This window comes from Pan troglodytes, chromosome 14 (assembly GCF_028858775.2).
Source record: "Pan troglodytes isolate AG18354 chromosome 14, NHGRI_mPanTro3-v2.0_pri, whole genome shotgun sequence".
Taxonomy (NCBI): domain Eukaryota; kingdom Metazoa; phylum Chordata; class Mammalia; order Primates; family Hominidae; genus Pan; species Pan troglodytes.
In genome coordinates this window covers 57,675,331-57,694,272 of record NC_072412.2, presented here as the reverse complement: position 1 = coordinate 57,694,272, position 18,942 = coordinate 57,675,331, and the positions used below count along the sequence as shown (strand labels likewise).

Here is an 18,942-nt window from a genome sequence, read left to right as displayed (position 1 = left end):
TTCAGAATGTAGATTTTCCCCACAAGAGATACCTTTGCAGGACTATTTCAAGATATGGACAAAGAAACATGATTTGGGGTAAAATATTTTGATTCCTTTCAGGCCTGCTATCTGTCATGTGATGTTATACTAGAGTCAGGCTGGACTTTGGTATCTTATTGCTACAAGGAGTCTGCTTTGTCAGTCTTAAGGTCTGTTTTAATGTTAATGCTGGTCAACTGTGCCTGAATTCCAAAGGGGAGGAGGAGATAATGAGGCATATCGGACCCTGCTTCCCATCATGGCCTGAACTAGTTTTTCAGGTTAACTTTGGAATGTCCTTGGCCAAAGGGAGGGTTTATGAGTTGGTTGGGGGGCTTAGAATTTTATTTTTGGCTTACACACCTCCTAGCAGAATAAATTGGTGCACCTGTTTGGAAGACAATTTGGTGGCAATATGTACCAAGAGGTTTTTAAATATTCTGTTTCTGGAACTTTCTTCCAAGGGAATAATTTGAAATTTGGAATAACGTAAATGCCTAAATAATTGGGAAATGGTTAAATTTAATAAAGCTTGGCATGGCCATGGCCATGTACCTGAATATATCATAAACATTTATGGTTTTGAAGACTTCTTGATAACTTTGTTATACAAAGCAAAGAAAATGGAATTCTGAATTTTAAATACATTGTGATCACAGTTATATGAAAAATATGTGTGGAAAAAAGACAGGAAGGAAATACATCAGAATTTTAACAATAGTTGTTTTAGGTGCTAAGATTCTGGGTAACTTTTTTCTCCCTTATTCATTTTTGTATTTTCCAAGTTTTAAATCATGAGGTTGCAATTTGATAATCTCTACATCTGAGAGATTTTTATAACATGACAATTTCATCTCTTTGTGGAGTCTTTAAGCCATAAAAAATATATTTTAGTGTGTAAATTTTTGGGAGGTGAATTGTAAGTTTAAAAATCAGCTGATTTAGTTACTTTATCAACATACAGTGTTTTGCTTTCTTCTAACACATGTATGCATCAAATCTTGTGTTATCCATTTTCACATTTTTTCTTGCATGTCCATGTCTTAAGACTTTTCTTACTCTAATAAAAAACCATGCTGATTTATTATTTAATATAATTTACTAGTTCCATGGAACTTGCTCGAACTTGTATTGGAACACCTTACTACCTGTCCCCAGAGATCTGTCAGAATAAGCCCTACAACAATAAAACGTAAGTTGCTGACTCTTAGTTTGAAAGTGTCAGTAAAATCTGATGGATGACACTGAATGAAGATTCCAGAAACTAAAACTCAAATCTCTTCTCTCTTTCTTATGGTACTTTTGTAATTTCATTTTCTTCATGTGTGAAATTGTTCTGGACCAAACTGAGGGTTGGGTTGCTATTTCTCGCGGTCCTATACGAGATGCAGATGAACTGGGGAGGAAGAGAGTTTTTATTTCTGTAACCAGTACAGGGAGAAGGCCTGGAAATTATCACCAGACCAACTCAAAATTACAAAGTTTTTCAGAGCTTATACACCTTCTAAGCTATATGTCTATGTGTAAGTGTGCATTCATTTAAAGACATACTGATTAACTCCTTTTAATCTATAACTAAGGTCTGAGTCCTGAAGACTTTCTTGTGGAGCCTCAGTAAGCTTACTTAATCTAAATGGGTCTAGGTCCTGGGGTGATTACCCTTATTTTGTCTCCTGCTAAATCATGGATGTTTAGGGAGTTCCTGCAGACCTCCAATAAACTTGTTTGTGGAGGCCTGGGGAGTTTCTTCAGACCACCAATAAAACTTGTTTAACCTTAAATGGCTCCTGTTAAGAATTCCTTCATTATTTTGTCATGGTTTAAGGCCCAGGAAAGGCCTAGGCAAAACTCTTGGTGGGCTTTTGTTACATTACAGCCTTTGTATAAGGTCACTGGCTTTTTTTTTATTTTTATTTTTTTGAGATGGAGTCTTGCTCTTGTCACCCAGGCTAGAGTGCAATGGCACGATCTCGGCTCACTGCAACCTCCACCTCCCAGGGTCAAGCGATTCTCCTGCCTCAGCTTCCTGAGTATCTGGGATTACAGGTGCCTGCCACCATGCCCAGCTAAAGTTTTGTGTTTTTAGTAGAGATGGAGTTTCACCATGTTGTCCAGGCTGGTCTCAAACTCCTGACCTCACGATCTGCCTGCCTCAGCCTCCCAAAGTGTTGAGATTACAGGTGTGAGCCACTGTGCCTGGCTGGGCACTGGCTTTTTTAGCTTTTAATATTTAACTTCACCACTCAGTTAGTATAGAAACAGTTGTGATGGAGGCCTGCATTGGTAAGACCTGGCCTGCCACAAAATGGGGATCCCAGTGACTATCTCTGAGCAGTGTTACCTGAAGGTTTCAAACTTGTTTAGAAGAAAGCCATTTCTCTTCATTTAAAGATACAAGTGGTATAAAAAATAACATCAAAAATTGCAGTCACTGTGATGTCCATTTTTGTATTATATGTTCATATCTTTGAAGCACTGTTTAGTCTATTGCAAGAAAGATTGAAGAGGATGAAGTAGAAGACAATGTGGTCTGGTGACCGCTCACTGGATTAGGAGCTAGGAATCCTAGTCTTGGCTCAGTTGCTAACTTGACCAAGTCAGTTGACCTCTGTGGGCCTCAGTTCCCTAACTCATAATAATGAGAGTATTGACTAGGTAATCTTCAAGGTGTCTTCCAGCTTTAAAACCCAGTTAGTTTTTATGTATGTGATATCAGAGTCTGGTTCTCAGCAATAATTTTTTTTTTTTTTTTGAGATGGAGTCTGGCTCTGTCATCCAGGCTGGAGTGCAGTGGCGTGATCTCGGCTCACTGCAATCTCTGCCTCCCAGGTTCAAGCAATTCTCGTGCCTCAGTCTCCGAAGTACCTGGGACTGCAGGCACGCCCCACCATGCCCAGCTAATATTTTGTATTTTTAGTAGAGACGGGGTTTCACCATGTTGGTCGGGCTGGTCTTGAATTCTTGACCTCAGGTGATCTGCCCGCCTCAGCCTCTCAAAGTGCTGGGATTGCAGGTGTGAGCCACCGCACCTGGCCCTCAGCAGTAATGCTAATGTATACTGCAAGAAAAGGTGAAGAGGAGCTTTTGCTTCCTATAAGGAGAAGGAAAAAAATTTCATTTTCAAAGCTGGCTGCCATTGAACAAGGAAAAAATGCCCAAGAGATACTTGGCTATTGGACTTTGAAGGAGATAAATGGAAGGCAAAGCTCAGACGATAGAGATTTACAAAAAGAATAGTAAGAATTTCTCTGCATAATAAAATAACAGGGATTTTTTTTTTTTTTTGAGACATCCCCTGGCACCAAGGAGTTTGGCCTCAAGTTAGTTGTGCAGGAATTCAGGTAGGGTGTGTTGGACGGAAAGTAGGCTGTTCAGAGCAGGGCATGCCACAGACAGCCTTGGGTCAGCTGCATTGTTTTGTTTGCTTGTACTGCTTTTCAAGAATTTGAATCAACATTTAAATGCTGCTGGATATGGTGGCTCATGCCTATAATCCCAGCACTTTGGGAGGCTAAGGGGGATGATTACTTGAGTCCAGGGGTTCAAGACCAACCTGGACAACATTGTGAGACCCTGTCACTACATCCAAAAAAAAAATTAAATATTGAAAGACTTTAAAATATGCATAGTTTGTACCTCTGAAAATTGGAAGATCTTAGCAATAATCAGGTGGGTAGCCGCTGGCTCCATTAGAGGACTGGTTCACCACAGTCCTCAATATGCAGAGTGGTCTCAGGCCTGCAACTGGCCCCACCCAACCCCCAGGTGGCTGCAGTACTGCCTGAGCCCTGGGGGCATATGAATTCTCTGCCCTGGCTGCAGAGGGTCCTCTGGGAACAGAAGAGAAGTTTGGGTCTGTGGAAGCCCTAGTAAAGACAAAAGTCTGTGTGGTGTGAAATGGTCAGTGAGTTTCTAGAAGGTCTAGAAAGTTCATGTTTGTTTCCTGGGTCAGGTGCAGGCGGCTCACACCTGTAATCCCAGCACTTTGGGAGGCCAAGAAGGGAGTATTGCTTGAGCTCAAGAGTTTGAGACCAGCCTGAGCAACATGGTGAAACCTTGTTAATAAAAAAAAAAATTATTTAAAAAAATCCCACAAATTTGTTTCCCACCAATCTTACCGTCTATTGTACTTACCATCTTTTGTACTCAAACTTTTAGTATGAGTCTATCTCTCTCCTTCTCTCTGGCACACACACACACACACACACACACACTCATGCACAAAGCATTGCTGCTAGAGGAGCCATTTACCTCACTCCTCACTTTAATGATTCCTTCTTGCTTTGACTCCTTGACTTCTGATTAGACATTTTTTGATCTTTTAGATTTAATTGTGCTTTTTGTTCTATAAAATAACTCCTCAAACCAATCACATATAAATATTTATGAAGTACTAAATCTGTAAGGAGCAAAGCTCATGATATATATTTTAAGTATATTTTTAAATGTTTATTGAGAATCAGATACTATGTTTATCACATAATATAACTTTGGTTCTGTCAAAAGCCTTGAGTAGGATATATCTTTCAAAATCAACCAAATATTACCTTTTGAGTCAAAACAAATCCATGTTTGAGTTCTGCCTGCCTCCTCCAAATTGCTCAACATTTCATCATACATACATTGTTTTTGAGCAGGAAGCTGAACTAAATATTAAGCCACCAGGTTGTAGCAAAGTTTGTGTGCCTTTCTTCGACTAGAAATCTGACAAACTACAAATGGTTTTCATTTTACCTCTTATCTTCTAATAAGAATTGATGATATATCTGAAAGCATTTGTAAAAGCTGATCAACTTACATAAAATTGTAAAGTGACACAAATTTAAGGCACTGTAAGGATAAAAGCTTTTATTAAGAATTATGGATATTTTCTTGGCATGTAAACTCTTATCTTCTTTAGGGATATTTGGTCTCTTGGCTGTGTCTTATATGAGCTCTGCACACTTAAACATCCTGTAAGTATGCTCATTGTCAGACTAATCTTGAATTATTGGAATTGTAGAAAAGAAATTAACTTCTGGGAGAAAAAGGTTAATGTTTGGTTTTATTAGATTGTTAAAAATTATATGGATAAGCTACTTAAAATAATGATAGATGACATGGAAAGATGTCCAAGCAATAGTATAAAGTAAAAAGTCCAAGTTGGAGAATAGTATGTGTAGCATATTTCCATTAAAAATAAATTGTGTGGGCTTGGCGTGGTGGCTCATGCCTGTAATCCCAGCACTTTGGGAGGCTGAGGCGGGTGGATCACTTGAGGTCAGGAGTTGGAGACCAACCTGGCCAACATGATGGTGACACCCCATCTCTACTAAACATACAAAAATTAGCCGGGCATGGTGGCATGTGCCTGCAGTCCCAGCTAGTTGGGAGGCAGGCTGAGGCACGAGAATTGCTAGAACCCAGGAGACAGAGGCTGCAGTCAGCTGAGATTGCGCCACTGCACTCCAGCCTGGATGACAGCGAGACTCCATCTAAAAAAAATAATTAATTAATTAATTACTGTATGAATAGATACGTTCAGCAAAAGAAAAATGTACATGGGCAAAGTTCATAGGAAACCAGGCACAAGCTTTTAAGAGTCTTTTCCCAGAGGTCACATGGGATGTGCCAAATCCTCCAGCATTGTTACCCACGTCACCTGTGAAATGTGATCTATAAGAAAGCTCATCGGATATACCCAGTGCCCAGGATTTTTACTGGGGACTGGTCACATAGGCACCCTCTACCTGGCATATGCCAAACTTCCAGACTCCTGGAAAGAAAGCACGTGTTCAGCATAAACCATTTTGTTCACATAAATAGCTGAGGCAAAGATAGCCACTCTTGACATTCAGGGAATGGTGGGAATTCTTCTGAAATCTTAGTTCCCAGACACCAGCCACGGGCCAACATTGTAAGCAGGCCTTTCTGAGGAGAGCTTGCTACATCAACTCTTTTCTCCACAGCTGTCATTATTGTTATTAATTATTGTCAAGGGTTGCACAGCCAGTGTCTGACCAAAATGTGTACTCCATTGTTTTTTTGAGATGGAGTCCTGCTCTGTTGCCCAGACTGGAGTGCGGTGGCACGATCTCAGCTCACTGCAACCTCCGACTCCTGGGTTCAAGCAATTCTCTTGCCTCAGCCTCCCGAGGAGCTGGGATTACAGGCACCCACCACCACACCCGGCTAATTTTTTTGTATTTTTAGTAGAGTCAGGGTTTTGCCATGTTGGCCAGGTTGGTCTTGAACTCCTGACCTTGGGTGATCTGCCCACCTTGGCCTCCCAGAGTGCTGGGATTACAGGCGTGAGCCACCATGCCCGGCCAATGTGTACCTTTATTGCTACACCATGGAGTTGAATATTATTATGTATAAATAACTATTGGTTTCATACAATAGAAGATTTCTGGTCTATGAAGCATTTTAGAGGAAATTAAACGATGTTTATGTTAATTTTAAAAAGCAAGAGGTAAAATTTCATATCAATATGACCTCAACTTTGTAAAATAAACATCATTTTTAAAAGAGATCAGAAGGAGCTATACCTCTGAGTGGTAAAATTATACATATTTTCCCCTGTCTTTATAACTTCCTATACCTTCCAGTTTTTTATTATGAGTAAACATTATTTTGATAATAAGACAGAATTAAAACAAAATAAAAACTTGTTTTAAATAACATGGCATCTTGTTGAATAACTGCAGTATCTGCTCATGAAAGATTAGTTGATGAAAACAATTTAGGGTGGACCACAGTGCTTCTTTTTTATTTTTTGATTGAGACAGGGCCTCACTCTGTCACCCAGGCTGGAGTGCAGTGACGCGATCATGGCTTACTGCAGCTTTGACCGCCTGGGCTTAGACAATCCTCTTGCTTCAGCCTCCCAAGTAGCTGGGACCACAGGCTCATGCCACCAAGCCCAGCAAATGTTTAAAAACCATGATTTGGAGAGATGAGGTCTAACTATGTTTCCCAGGCTGGTCTTGAACTCCTGGGCTCAAGTGATCCTCCTGCCTTGGCCTCCCAAATTGCTGGGATTACAGGTGACCCTAGTGCTTCTAACTACAATTTAAAAACATTGTTTTGCTTCTTGGTATATTTGTTACTTTAACACTTTTATTATTTGTTACTTTAGTAACTTTTCTCTGATTTAGTGTCATTGCTCCTTGTCCTTTCAGTTTGAGGGTAACAACTTACAGCAGCTGGTTCTGAAGATTTGTCAAGCACATTTTGCCCCAATATCTCCAGGGTTTTCTCGTGAGCTACATTCCTTGATATCTCAGCTCTTTCAAGTATCTCCTCGAGACCGACCATCCATAAATTCCATTTTGAAAAGGCCCTTTTTAGAGAATCTTATTCCCAAATATTTGACTCCTGAGGTAAGTTTTGAGGTGACTGTTTGGATTTTGGCAGAGATTTTGGGTTGCAGGTCCTTGACACGTGTGTTCGGTTTTAGGTCATTCAGGAAGAATTCAGTCACATGCTTATATGCAGAGCAGGAGCGCCAGCTTCTCGACATGCTGGGAAGGTGGTCCAGAGTAAGTGTGACTTTGGTGTGCAATCAAAAATATTTATTACACATGTCTCACACAGAGAGTAATGCAAGGAAATTTCACCAAACATATTGAAAGTGGACATTTAAAAAATACAAGCAGTATAAAGCAGGAGAAAAATCATCTTGTCAAATGGCAACTAGTGAGTGTGCCTGAAAGTTGTATATCTAGCTCATGCATGACCTGCAGGGTTCCTTTTCGTTAGTCAGGAAACCTCCATGAAGCAGAGGACATGCTAATAGAGATGCTTGAAGAGGTTGAGCCCAAACTTAACTTTTGTGTAGTGAAGGGACAGAGTGGGAGAAGGTTGCAGATAGACATGGATGATGAGATGAAACTTATTTTTCTAAAAGAGGATAGACTGGCAATTAAGAATTCTGTTGCAAAGGACCATTGGAGCTGAAGTTAGGATCTTGGGGCCTAATTGGTAACAGTAAGAACTGTTACTTTGTAGTTCCCAAAGAAGGCAGGAGATATTTTATGGTAGTAATAAATACAGAAAACTTTTTTTTTTTTTCCGAGACGGAGTCTCGCTCTGTCGCCCAGGCTGGAGTGCAATGGCGCGATCTCTGCTCACTGCAAACTCCACCTCCCGGGTTCATGCCATTCTCCTGCCTCAGCCTCCCGAGTAGCTGGGACTACAGCTGCCCATCACCACTCCCGGCTAATTTTTTGTATTTTTTTAGTAGAGACGAGGTTTCACTGTGTTAGCTAGGATGGTCTCGATCTCCGGACCTCGTGATCCGCCCGCCTCGGCCTCCCAAAGTGCTGGGATTACAGGCGTGAGCCACCGCGCCAGGCCGGAGAAAACTATTTTAGTCCTGGTGTCAAGAATCAGCTAAGCTGTGTGTCAGAGGGAGGGGTACGTTAAGAAAGAGAAAATTACTAAGTCATTTGATGCTGTGAAAGTCAAAGCCCCAGAATTTAGCTGTAACTGAATGCCTGGACTTACAATATCAGGAGGAGCAGAAAGCCTCTCAAAGGAATCCATGACAGGGAAATGTTATCCATCGAGACAGAGATTCTAAAATCAAGGAAAGTTAAAGAGAAAGTGAATGAGCCTCTTTGCCATTTAATTTGACTAACATTGTTGTATACCAGTCTAGATTGAGAATGTTTAGAAAATAGACAAGTACAGAGTATGGGACTGTGTATTGTCCATATTTCTAATCTAGGTAAGATAGGAGAACAAGAACAATTTTTTTTTTATTGAGATGGGGTCTCACTGTGTTGCCCAGGCTGGTCTCGAACTCCTGAGCTCAAACAATCCTCCTACCTTGGCCTCCCAAATTGCTGGGATTACAGGTGCGAGCCACCTCACTCAGCCCAAGAACAAATTTTGATGGAGATAAAGACAAGCATTAGAAGATCTACTCATACCTCAGTCCTGGCACTTTGGGAGGCCAAGGAGGGCAGGTCACCGGAGGCCAGGAGTTTGATGCCAGTCTGGCCAACATGGCCAAACCATCTCTTTACTAAAAATACAAAAATTAGCTGGACCTGGTGGCCCATGCCTGTAATCCCAGCTCCTTGGGTGGCTGAGGCACAAGAATCGCATGAACTCGGGAGGTGAAGGTTGCAGTGAGCTCAGACCCTGCCACTGCACCGTAGCCCGGGTGACAGAGTGAGACTGTCTCAACAAAAAAAAAAGAGAGAAGATCTACTCATAAATTCCAAACAATGTGGCATGAATGGAGTGGCCTGATAACCCAAGCTCTAATGACCAAATTTAATAACTTTTATTATTACCCCATACATATTGTTTCTGTAAATGTTAATATTAATTTCTATTTTTCTGAAAAAAAGTGATGTTATGTATTACTAGAAATATGCAAAGGGACTCTGAAAAAATGGTTTTTTTTTCATTTAAAGAAATTGCATATTAATTTTTCATCAGTACTCTCACTGTGTGTAAAATATCTCTGGCTAAAAAGTAAACTTACTGTGTTATGAAATGTAGCTTATGTTTATACTCTTACAAGTATCAGTATTAATGGTGTACAATTTTTAAAAAATTGAAGCTGTTTTATTTTGGTTAATTAAGAGTGTAAAATACAAAAAGTGAGATTCCAGGGAAAGTGCCCACCAAGATCAAGGATATCTGTGCCAATTAAAAGGAATGCTATATTGCATAGAAATGAATGGAGACCACCAGCTGGAGCCCAGAAGGCCAGATCTGTAAGTCATTCTAAACCCTCCTTTGTGTTTTTTAGCTATGGTATATTCTTTTTGTTTGTTTGTTTGTTTGTTTGTTTTGAGACGGAGTCTCGCTCTGTCGCCAGGCTGGAGGAGTGCAGTGGCACGATCTCGGCTCACCACAAACTCCACCTCCCGGGTTCAAGCAATTCTTCTGCCCCAGCCTCCTGAGTAGCTGGGACTACAGACGTGTGCCACTATGCCCAGCTAATTTTTGTATTTTTGGTAGAGATGGGGTTTCACCATATTGGCCAGAATGGTCTCCATCTCTTGACCTTGTGATCCACCTGCCTGGGCCTCCCAAAGTGCTGGGATTACAGGTGTGAGCCATGGCGCCCGGCCCCGGCTAATTTTTATACTTTTAGTAGAGACAGGGTTTCGCCATGTTGGTCAGACTGGTCTCGAACTCCTGACCTTGCGATCAGCCTGCCTCGGCCTCCCAAAGTGCTGGTATTACAGGCATGAGCCACTGCACCCAGCTGTTATATTCTTTTTCTTTAATTTTTTAATTAAAAAAAAATTTTTGTGGGTACATAGTAAGTGTATATATTTATGGGGTACATGAGATGTTTTGATACAGGCAAGCAATGTGAAATAAGCACATCATGGAGAATAGGGTGTTTGTCCCCTCAAGTATTTATCCTTTGAGTTACAAACAACCCAGTTATACTCTGTAACTTATTTCAAAATGTACAATTAAGTTACTATTGACCATAGGCAGTCTATTGTGCTATCAAATAGTAGGTCTTATTCATTCTTTTGTTTTTTTAACCCATTAAGCTATGGTATATTCTGACAGACCTATCTGCACATGTTCATGAGGTACAAGCTTATTGTTTGGAGTCCACAAATTTTGTACTTACAATGAAGTATTCTGTACTGAGCATTATAATGGTATTTTGTTGGACGACTTCTAGTTTTTATATTTTATGAAACAATGCTGTATGCTCTTATAAGTATACTTTAGGCTTAATTTTCTTTTTATAACTGAAATTCTTCTAATTTCTAATAAATAAGATTTTTCTGTATAGGAAAAGTGAGTAACATAGCAACAGAAAACACTCTGCATTTAATATTCTTAATTCTAACATATTATGTATAGGATTGAGAAGTTTTTATGATATAATAATTGATATTTCCCTAGTGATTCTTTGTGTTTAATTATTTGAATTCACTTCAGCAGAGTGTTGAATCTTTTAGGTCATACTAGTGAAATGCTTCTGGTATGTAAGTGATAAAATGGCTACTGTCTTTTAATTAAAGAATTGTATTTTTAAAGAAGGCTCATGGTTAAATTAGAGAACCATTTGGAAGTGTATTTACTAAGTGTTTACTTGATATATAGACATTTTAGAAAATGTGTTGGTATATAAACATTTTTTTAAAAACCAATTAAGTTATTGCCCTTCATTTGATAAAGGGCTTTATTTATTTATTTATTTATTTATTTGAAAGAGGGTCCTGCTGTGTCACCCAGGCTAGAGGGCAGTGGCATGTCTCAGCTCACTGCAGCCTGGATGTATTAGTCTGTTCTCATACTACTATAAAGAACTGCTTGAGACTGGGTAGTTTATAAAGAAAAGAGGTTTAATTGGCTTACAGTTCTGCAGGCTGTACAGGATGCATTGCTGGGGAGGCCGCAGGAAACTTACAATCATGGCAGAAGGGGAAGCAGGCTCATCTTAAATGGCCAGAGCAGGAGAAAGAGAGCGAAGGGGGAGGTGCTACACACTTGTAAACAACCAGATCTCTGGAGAACTTACTATCACAAGAACAGTAAGAGGGAAATCTGTCCCCATAATCTAATCACCTTCCACCAGGCCCCTCCTCCAACATCAGGGATTACAATTCAACATGAAATTTGGGCAGGGACACAAATCCAAACCATATCATTCCACCTTTGGCCCCTCCCAATTCCCATATCCTTCTCACATTGCAAAATACAATTATCCCTTCTCAACAGTCCCCCAAGCCTTAACTCATTTCAGCATTAACTCAAACGTCCACAATTCAAAGTCTCATCTGAGACAAGTCAAGTCCCTTCCACCTGTGAGGCTGTAAAATAAAAAACAAGTTAATTACTTCCAAAATACAATGAGGGTACAGGCATTGGGTAAATACACCCATTTCAAAAGGGAGAAATCAGCCAAAACAAAGGGTTTATAGACCCCATGCAAATTCAAAACCTAGCAGGGCAGTCATTAAATCTTAAAGCTCCAAATTCCTTTGACCCCATGTCTCACATCCAGGGCATACTGGTGTGAGGAGTGGGCTCTCAAGGCCTTGGGCAGCTCTGCTCCTGAGGCTTTGCAGGCTACAGCCCCTGTGGCTGCTCTCACAGGCTGCTGTTGAGTGTCTGCGGCTTTTCCAGGTGCGTGGTGCAAGCTGTCGTTCAATCTACCGTTTTTGGAGTCAGGAGAATGGTGGCCCTCTTCTCACAGCTCCACTAAGCAGTGCCCCAGTGGGGACTCTGTGTGGAGGCTCCAGTGCCACATTTCCCCTCTGCACTGCCCTAGTAGAGGGTCCCCCTGAAACAGGCTTCTGCCTGGACGTCTAGGCTTTTCCATACATCTTCTGAGATCTTGGTGGAGGCTCCCACGTCTCAACTCTTGCACTCTGTGCATCTGCAGACTTAACACCATGTGGAAGCCACCAAGATTTACGGCTTGCACCCTCTGAAGCAATGGCCTGAGCTGTACCTTGGGCCATTTTAACCATGGCTGGAGCTGGAGCAGCCACAATACAGGACACCATGTCCTGAGGCTGCACAGAGCAGTGGGGCCCTGGGCTTGGTCCTCAAAGCCATTCTTCCCTCCTAGGCCTCTGGGCCTGTGATGAGAGGGGCTGCCTCAAAGGTCTCTGAAATGCCTTCAAGGCATTTCCCCCATTATCTTGGCTAACAACATTTGACTCCTCTTTATTTTTCAAAATTTCTGCAGCTGGTTTGAATTGCTCCCCAGAAAATGGGTTTTTCTTTCTAGGCTGCAAACTTTCCTAACTTTTACACTCTGCTTCTCTTTTAAGTATAAGCTCTGGTTTTACATCATTTATTTGCTCACAAATATGACCATAGGGTGCTAGAGCAGCCAGGCCACATCTTGAATACTTTGTTGCTTAGAAATTTCTTCTGTCAGACGCCCTAAATCATCACTCTCAAGTTCAAAGTTCCACAGATCCCTAGGGTAGTGGCACAATGCCTCCAAGCTCTTTGCTAATTCATAACAAAAGTGTCCTTTGCTGCATTTCCCAATAAGTTCCTCATCTCCATCTGAGACCTCCTTAGCCTGGACTTTATTGACCATATCACTATCAGCATTTTGGTCACTATGATTTTAAGAAGTCTCTAGGGCATTCCAAACTTTCCATCATCTTCCTGTCTTCTTCTGAGCCCTCCACACTCTTCCAACCTCCGCCCATTACCCAGTTCCAAAGTCACTCTCACATTTTCAGGTATCTTTATACAATATCCCACTCCTGGTATCAATGTACTGTGTTAGTCCGTTCTCATACTGCTATAAAGAACACCTGAGACTGGGTAATTTATAAAGAAAATACATTTAATTGGCTCACAGTTCTGCAGGCTGTACAGGAAGTATGGCTGGGGAGGCCTCAGGAAATTTATAATCATAGCAGAAGGGGAAGCAGGCTCATCTTACATGCAGGAGGAAAAGAGTGAAGGGGTAGCCGCTACAAACTTTTGAACAACCAGATCTCATGAAAACTCACTCACTATCACAAGAACAGCAAGGGGGGAATCTGCCCCAACGATCCATTTACCAGGCCTCGTCTCCCAACATTGGGGATTACAGTGCAACATGAGATTGGGCAGAGACACAAATCCAAAGCATATCACTCGACCTCCCAGGCTGAGACACAAATCCAAAGCATATCACTCGACCTCCCAGGCTCAAGTGATCCTACCGTCTCAGCCTCCTGAATAGCTATACTACCGGTATGCGCCATGATGCCCAGCTAGTTTTTATTTTTTATAGAGTCAGGGTCTCACTGTGTTGCCCAGGCTGTTCTTGAATTCCTGGGCTCTAGTGATATACCCGCCTCAGCCTCCCAAAGTGCTGGGATTATAGGCGTGAGCCACTGTGCCCAGCCTAAGGGCTTAATTTTATTAAAGAAATAAGAAAAGTATGTTGTGATTCAGAGGACTCTTTATCAGACCTGTAGAAGGGAAAACACATCTAAAAGATTTGAGGATGAATTAAATTATGAACTGTTGAACACACTGACATTTTTCCAGTTCCTTGAAAAGGTAAAATTGATTTCCACAGGAACTACCTCTGATATTCCTATTACTGTTGGGATGTTAGAGAAAATTTTAAAGAAAATGTTTATTGCCTTTCAATACTTTTCTATATTTTTTACCACTTTTCAACAAGTCATTAGTAGCATTTTCTTCTAGGTTGTATACAGGTGAAATTGTAAAACAAAGAAAACTACTTCTTGCTTTAAAAGATTTTAAAAATAGGCAGGTGCAGTGGCTCACGCCTATAATCCAACACTTTGGGAGGCTGAGGCAGAAGGATCATTTCAGCCCAGGAGTTCGAGACCAGCCTGGTCAACACATTGAGACCCCGCCTCTACAAAAAGTAAAATTAAAAAAAAAAAATTTTTTTTTTTTACTGGACACAGTAGCATGTGCCTGTAGTCCCAGTTACTTGGGAGGATGAGGCAGGAGATCCCTGGATCCCAGGAGTTTGAAGCTGCAATGAGCTATGATCACACCACAGTCCTGCAGGCTGGGTGACAGAGTGAGATCCTGTCTCAGAATTTAAAAAGAAAAAATATTTTAAAAATAAACATATAATTTGTATTTAGATTAATGAACTAAATTTTATACATTTACTTAAATATTTAAATAGAACTATATGAAAGTGCCATTTTTCTAGATTAATGATGGTCAATTCTGGGCAATTTCTTTTTTTTTTTTTTTTGAGATGGAGTCTCGCTCTGTCACCCAGGCTGGAGTGCAGTGGTACGATCTTGGCTCACTGCAAGCTCCGCCTCCCGGGTTTGTGCCATTCTCCCGAGTAGCTGGGACTATAGGCACCCGCCATCACGCCCAGCTAATTTTGTTTTTGTGTTTTTAGTAGAGACGGGGTTTCACCTTGTTAGCCAGGATGGTCTCGATCTCCTGACCTCGTGATCCGCCTGCCTCAGCCTCCCAAAGTTCTGGGATTACAGGCATGAGCCACTGCGCCCAGCCAATTATGTGCAATTTCATATGGTCCAATCTAACATATATGTGAACCATATAGCAGTAAAAACAACAAATAATATAACATGTTACCTCTTTACATGAGGACATTTTGGTTTTAATTGTTCTTGTTATTCATATTCCCAACTATTAGTTCCTAGGTCTTTCCAGTAGTTTTATCTTTTTTTCTCTTTTTATTATTAACTGTAAACTGTAAACTAGACAGAGTTGCCACGCTTTAGGTTAAATTGACCCCACTTTGCTCTTTAGCAAGAAGGTCTTGACTGGCTTTTATATCTTAATTTGATCTGTTTCTTGTCTTCTAGCTCAGTGGCTTCTACTCAGTTGGAAGATAAACTGTCATTTCTGGTTCTCCTATTCTCATTCTGTTCTGGTTGGGAAGGGTGGTGAGGGCTGGGATGGTGATATGCCCATCATGGCTGTTATATGACCTTTTTAATATTTTCTCTGAAAGAATGATTCTGATTCAGCATCTTCTTTCCTTTAAGTCATGATGCCATTTTGCATTTAGTCAATTTATCAGAAACTAAAAATGTTGCAAATCCCCATATGTGTGAGTTTCACTATGCTTTTTATTTCCCTGTAAAGTATGGTAAGGTATAAATGAGTTTATGAAAAATAGAAAACAATAATTCTGAGTTTAGTTTTGGATCTTGGGTTGCCTGGGCATACTCACTAGCTAAGTATTTTTCACATACTAGCCATGAAGTATGCATGATTCATATCCATATCTTAGCAAAATTGTAAACCACTATACTATCTAGTACTTAGGTCTTTTTGTACTCTAGGATTTGGGGACTCTTAAGATTATTTTATTCTGGAAAAAAAGGTATAGAAGAAAAACAGCAAAAATACACCTTCAGTGCCTTATCTTAGCTATGGTCACTGTTATATTGTCAAGTATTATAAATTTGTATTATGGTTTTTTTTTTTTTTGAGATGGAGTCTCGCTCACATTGTGCAGGTTGGAGTGCAGTGGCATGATCTCAGCTCACTGCAACCTCCACCTCCTGGGTTCAAGTGATTCTCCTTCCTCAGCCTCCCAAGTAGCTGGGATTACAGGCGTGCACCACCGTGCCTGGATAATTTTTGTATTTTTAGTACAGACGAGGTTTTGCCATGTTGGCCAGGCTGGTCTTGAACTCCTGACCTCAGGTGATCCACCCGCCTCAGCCTCCCAAAGTGCTAGGGTTACAGGTGTGAGCCACCGCACCCAGCCTGTATTATGGTTTTTAAAAACGTCCTCTCTTCTTTTCTTCAGATAAAAATGATAGAAAGACCCAAACTTGCTGCTGTCTGTGGACATTATGATTATTATTATGCTCAACTTGATATGCTGAGGAGGAGAGCCCACAAACCAAGTTATCACCCTATTCCTCAAGAAAATACTGGCGTTGAGGATTATGGTCAGGAAACGAGGCATGGTCCATCCCCAAGTCAATGGTAATATTGTGGTCTAGCTTAAGCTTTGGTTAATCTAAAAATATCTTTATATATTAACATTTATTATTCTGAAATCCAAATTCTCCTAACACAAATAATCCAAGAAGAACTTTCCAAATCTTCATTTTAAACACATAGTTCCCTTGACCTTTTTCTTTTGTTTGCTTTTGTAGACAGTCTCACTCTGATGCCTAGGCTAGAGTGCGGTGGCGCAATCTCAGCTCACTGCAACCTCTGCCTTCTGAGTTCAAGCGATTCTCGTGCCTCGGCCTCTCCAGTAGCTGGGACTACAGGCGTGCACCACCATGCCCAACTGATTTTTTTATTTTTAGTAAAGACAGGGTTTCACCATGTTGGCCAACCTGATCTTGAACTCCTGACCTCAGGTGATCTGCCCGCCTCAGCCTCCCAAAGTGCTGGGATTACAGGCATGAGCCACCATGCCTGGCCATGTTAGTCCCTTCTTTCTATGTCAGCCCTATACCTGCTCGTTAGTTGGTTCTTCAAATTCTCAGGTACCCTCTCACCAGGCAGCCACTGACCTCATGTGATCCACCTGCCTTGGCCTCCTAAAGTGCTGGGACTACAGGCAAGAGCCACTATTCCCAGCCTTTCTTTCTTTTTTTTTTTGTTAGAAAGATTTTGTTTTTATTTCCATCAGAATGTCATATATGTTACACAAATCAAATCTGTTGACATCTCAAGCTTATAACAATTACATGTTCTTATAAATTATGTGGGAATTACATGTACTGTGAGAAGTGTTGTAATTATGATGTAATGTATACTATAATTTAGCCTACAGAAGTAACAAAGTCTTGTAATTAAATAAAGCAATAAATGTGTTGATAGATTATCACAATTGATAAGTAATTGATAAATTATCTTCTTTTTCCTGTAACCCTTCTTCATCTCAAGTCTGATCTAGCTTATTTTCTTATTCATAGAGCTGCTTAACTGTAGGCACAGACCCATACCCTTGCTCTTTTAATATTCTTTCTTCCTCCTACTATATTCCACTATATGGCAGGTGAAAAAATAGTTGTGTATATTTCATTTCTCAAAGAGGTTACTAATATGAATCAATAATTGAATCATTAAAATCAAATGATCATTTGAGACATTTTGAGAAATAAGATATATTTCATTCGGCATTTATGTTCTAGGGATTTTCAAAATATGGACATATTAGAAAGAAAATAGTATTCTTAAATTGGTCTTATGGTAGATTTTCAAAAAATTTACTCCATAATAGATTTCTGCAGATCTACAATATTTTCAAATTTTTTTCACACTGATGTCGACATTCCTATGTCCAGAATAATTGACACCTAACAGAGGCCTGAAGACTTAAGTCTAAGAGTTCTATTTTAAAAATGTTTTGTCATCAACTTTTTTTGTTCAGGGTTAAGAATTTGTTACTTTGGCGACTCTGATTGTTTATTGTTGAAATTTTGGATGAATTATGAAAAACACAAGATACTATGGGATGGCAATCTCATTAATAGTGAAAATGAGATAAGCAAGAATGATAAGAGAATAATTTCTTCAGAAACATATAACGGGAAAAGCATATGTTTTATCTTTAAAGATATTGGGCACTGTTGTGGTTTTTATCGATCTTCATAACACATTTTTAATTATCTCCACAATTATCAAAAGTTATGTCTTCTGTCCGTTCAAATTGTAATATCCATATTGGACTCAATTAGTGAGGGACATAGATTTTACAGAGGAACTGGAGCAGCCACAAAACTCCCTTTCTCTTTTCTCAACCACTGGGAAAATATATCTTCCACTCTTTGTCTAGATTTGAGAGCTGTCAAGCTATCAATTATTTTGACCACATGTGATTTTATCTCCCAAGCTCTCACATGAAACAGTAGGAAGGGTCCTTCTCTTTCCTGGATGCCCCTTTGATGCCTGGTAACCCCTCCTCTTTGTATACTCCCTCATCCCCAGCTTTCTGTCTGCTGGAGGTCCAATTACAGGCCATGGGATGGAGGAAAAGGATTTTTTTTTTTTTTGAGACAGAGTCTCGCTCTGTCGCCCAGGCTGGAGTGCAGTGACGCGATCTTGGCTCACTGCAAGCTCCGCCCCCTGGGTTCACACCATTCTCCTGCCTCAGTCTCCAGAGTAGCTGGAACTACAGGCGCCTGCCACCACACCTGGCTAATTTTTTTGTATTTTTAGAAGAGACAGGGTTTCACTGTGTCAGCCAGGAGGGTCTCAATCTCCTGACCTTGTGATCCACCCGCCTCGGCCTCCCAGAGTGCTGGGATTACAGGCATGAGCCACCGTGCCCGGCGGAGGAAGAGGAATTTGTATAGGATTTGGGGGGTGGAGAGGGAATAGGTAGACAGAGAGATAGAGAATGTCTTTTGGACAGCCCCTGAGTGTTGGAATCCTTTTTCTCATGAAGATATTGATACATGTGCCAGTTAGGCTTATGAGACAGATGAGTGCTACAATTTACCCTCATTGGATTCAAGAACTATCTGTGTGTCAGGCACT

At 40.6% G+C, this 18,942-nt stretch overlaps 1 protein-coding gene across 14 annotated transcripts in view; it reads left to right on the top strand.

Moving 5' to 3' along the window:
- NEK5 (NIMA related kinase 5) overlaps nt 1-18,942 on the top strand; it is an 89,290-nt gene that overhangs the window by 19,591 nt on the left and 50,757 nt on the right. For all 14 annotated transcript variants that reach the window (XM_009427003.5, XM_063792590.1, XM_063792588.1 and 11 more), the window contains 6 exons: nt 1,127-1,213; nt 4,922-4,976; nt 7,185-7,385; nt 7,463-7,544; nt 9,604-9,737; nt 16,247-16,428. In XM_009427003.5, the coding sequence (XP_009425278.3) occupies nt 1,127-1,213; nt 4,922-4,976; nt 7,185-7,385; nt 7,463-7,544; nt 9,604-9,737; nt 16,247-16,428 (741 nt within the window). The remainder of the gene's footprint in view (nt 1-1,126; nt 1,214-4,921; nt 4,977-7,184; nt 7,386-7,462; nt 7,545-9,603; nt 9,738-16,246; nt 16,429-18,942) is intronic.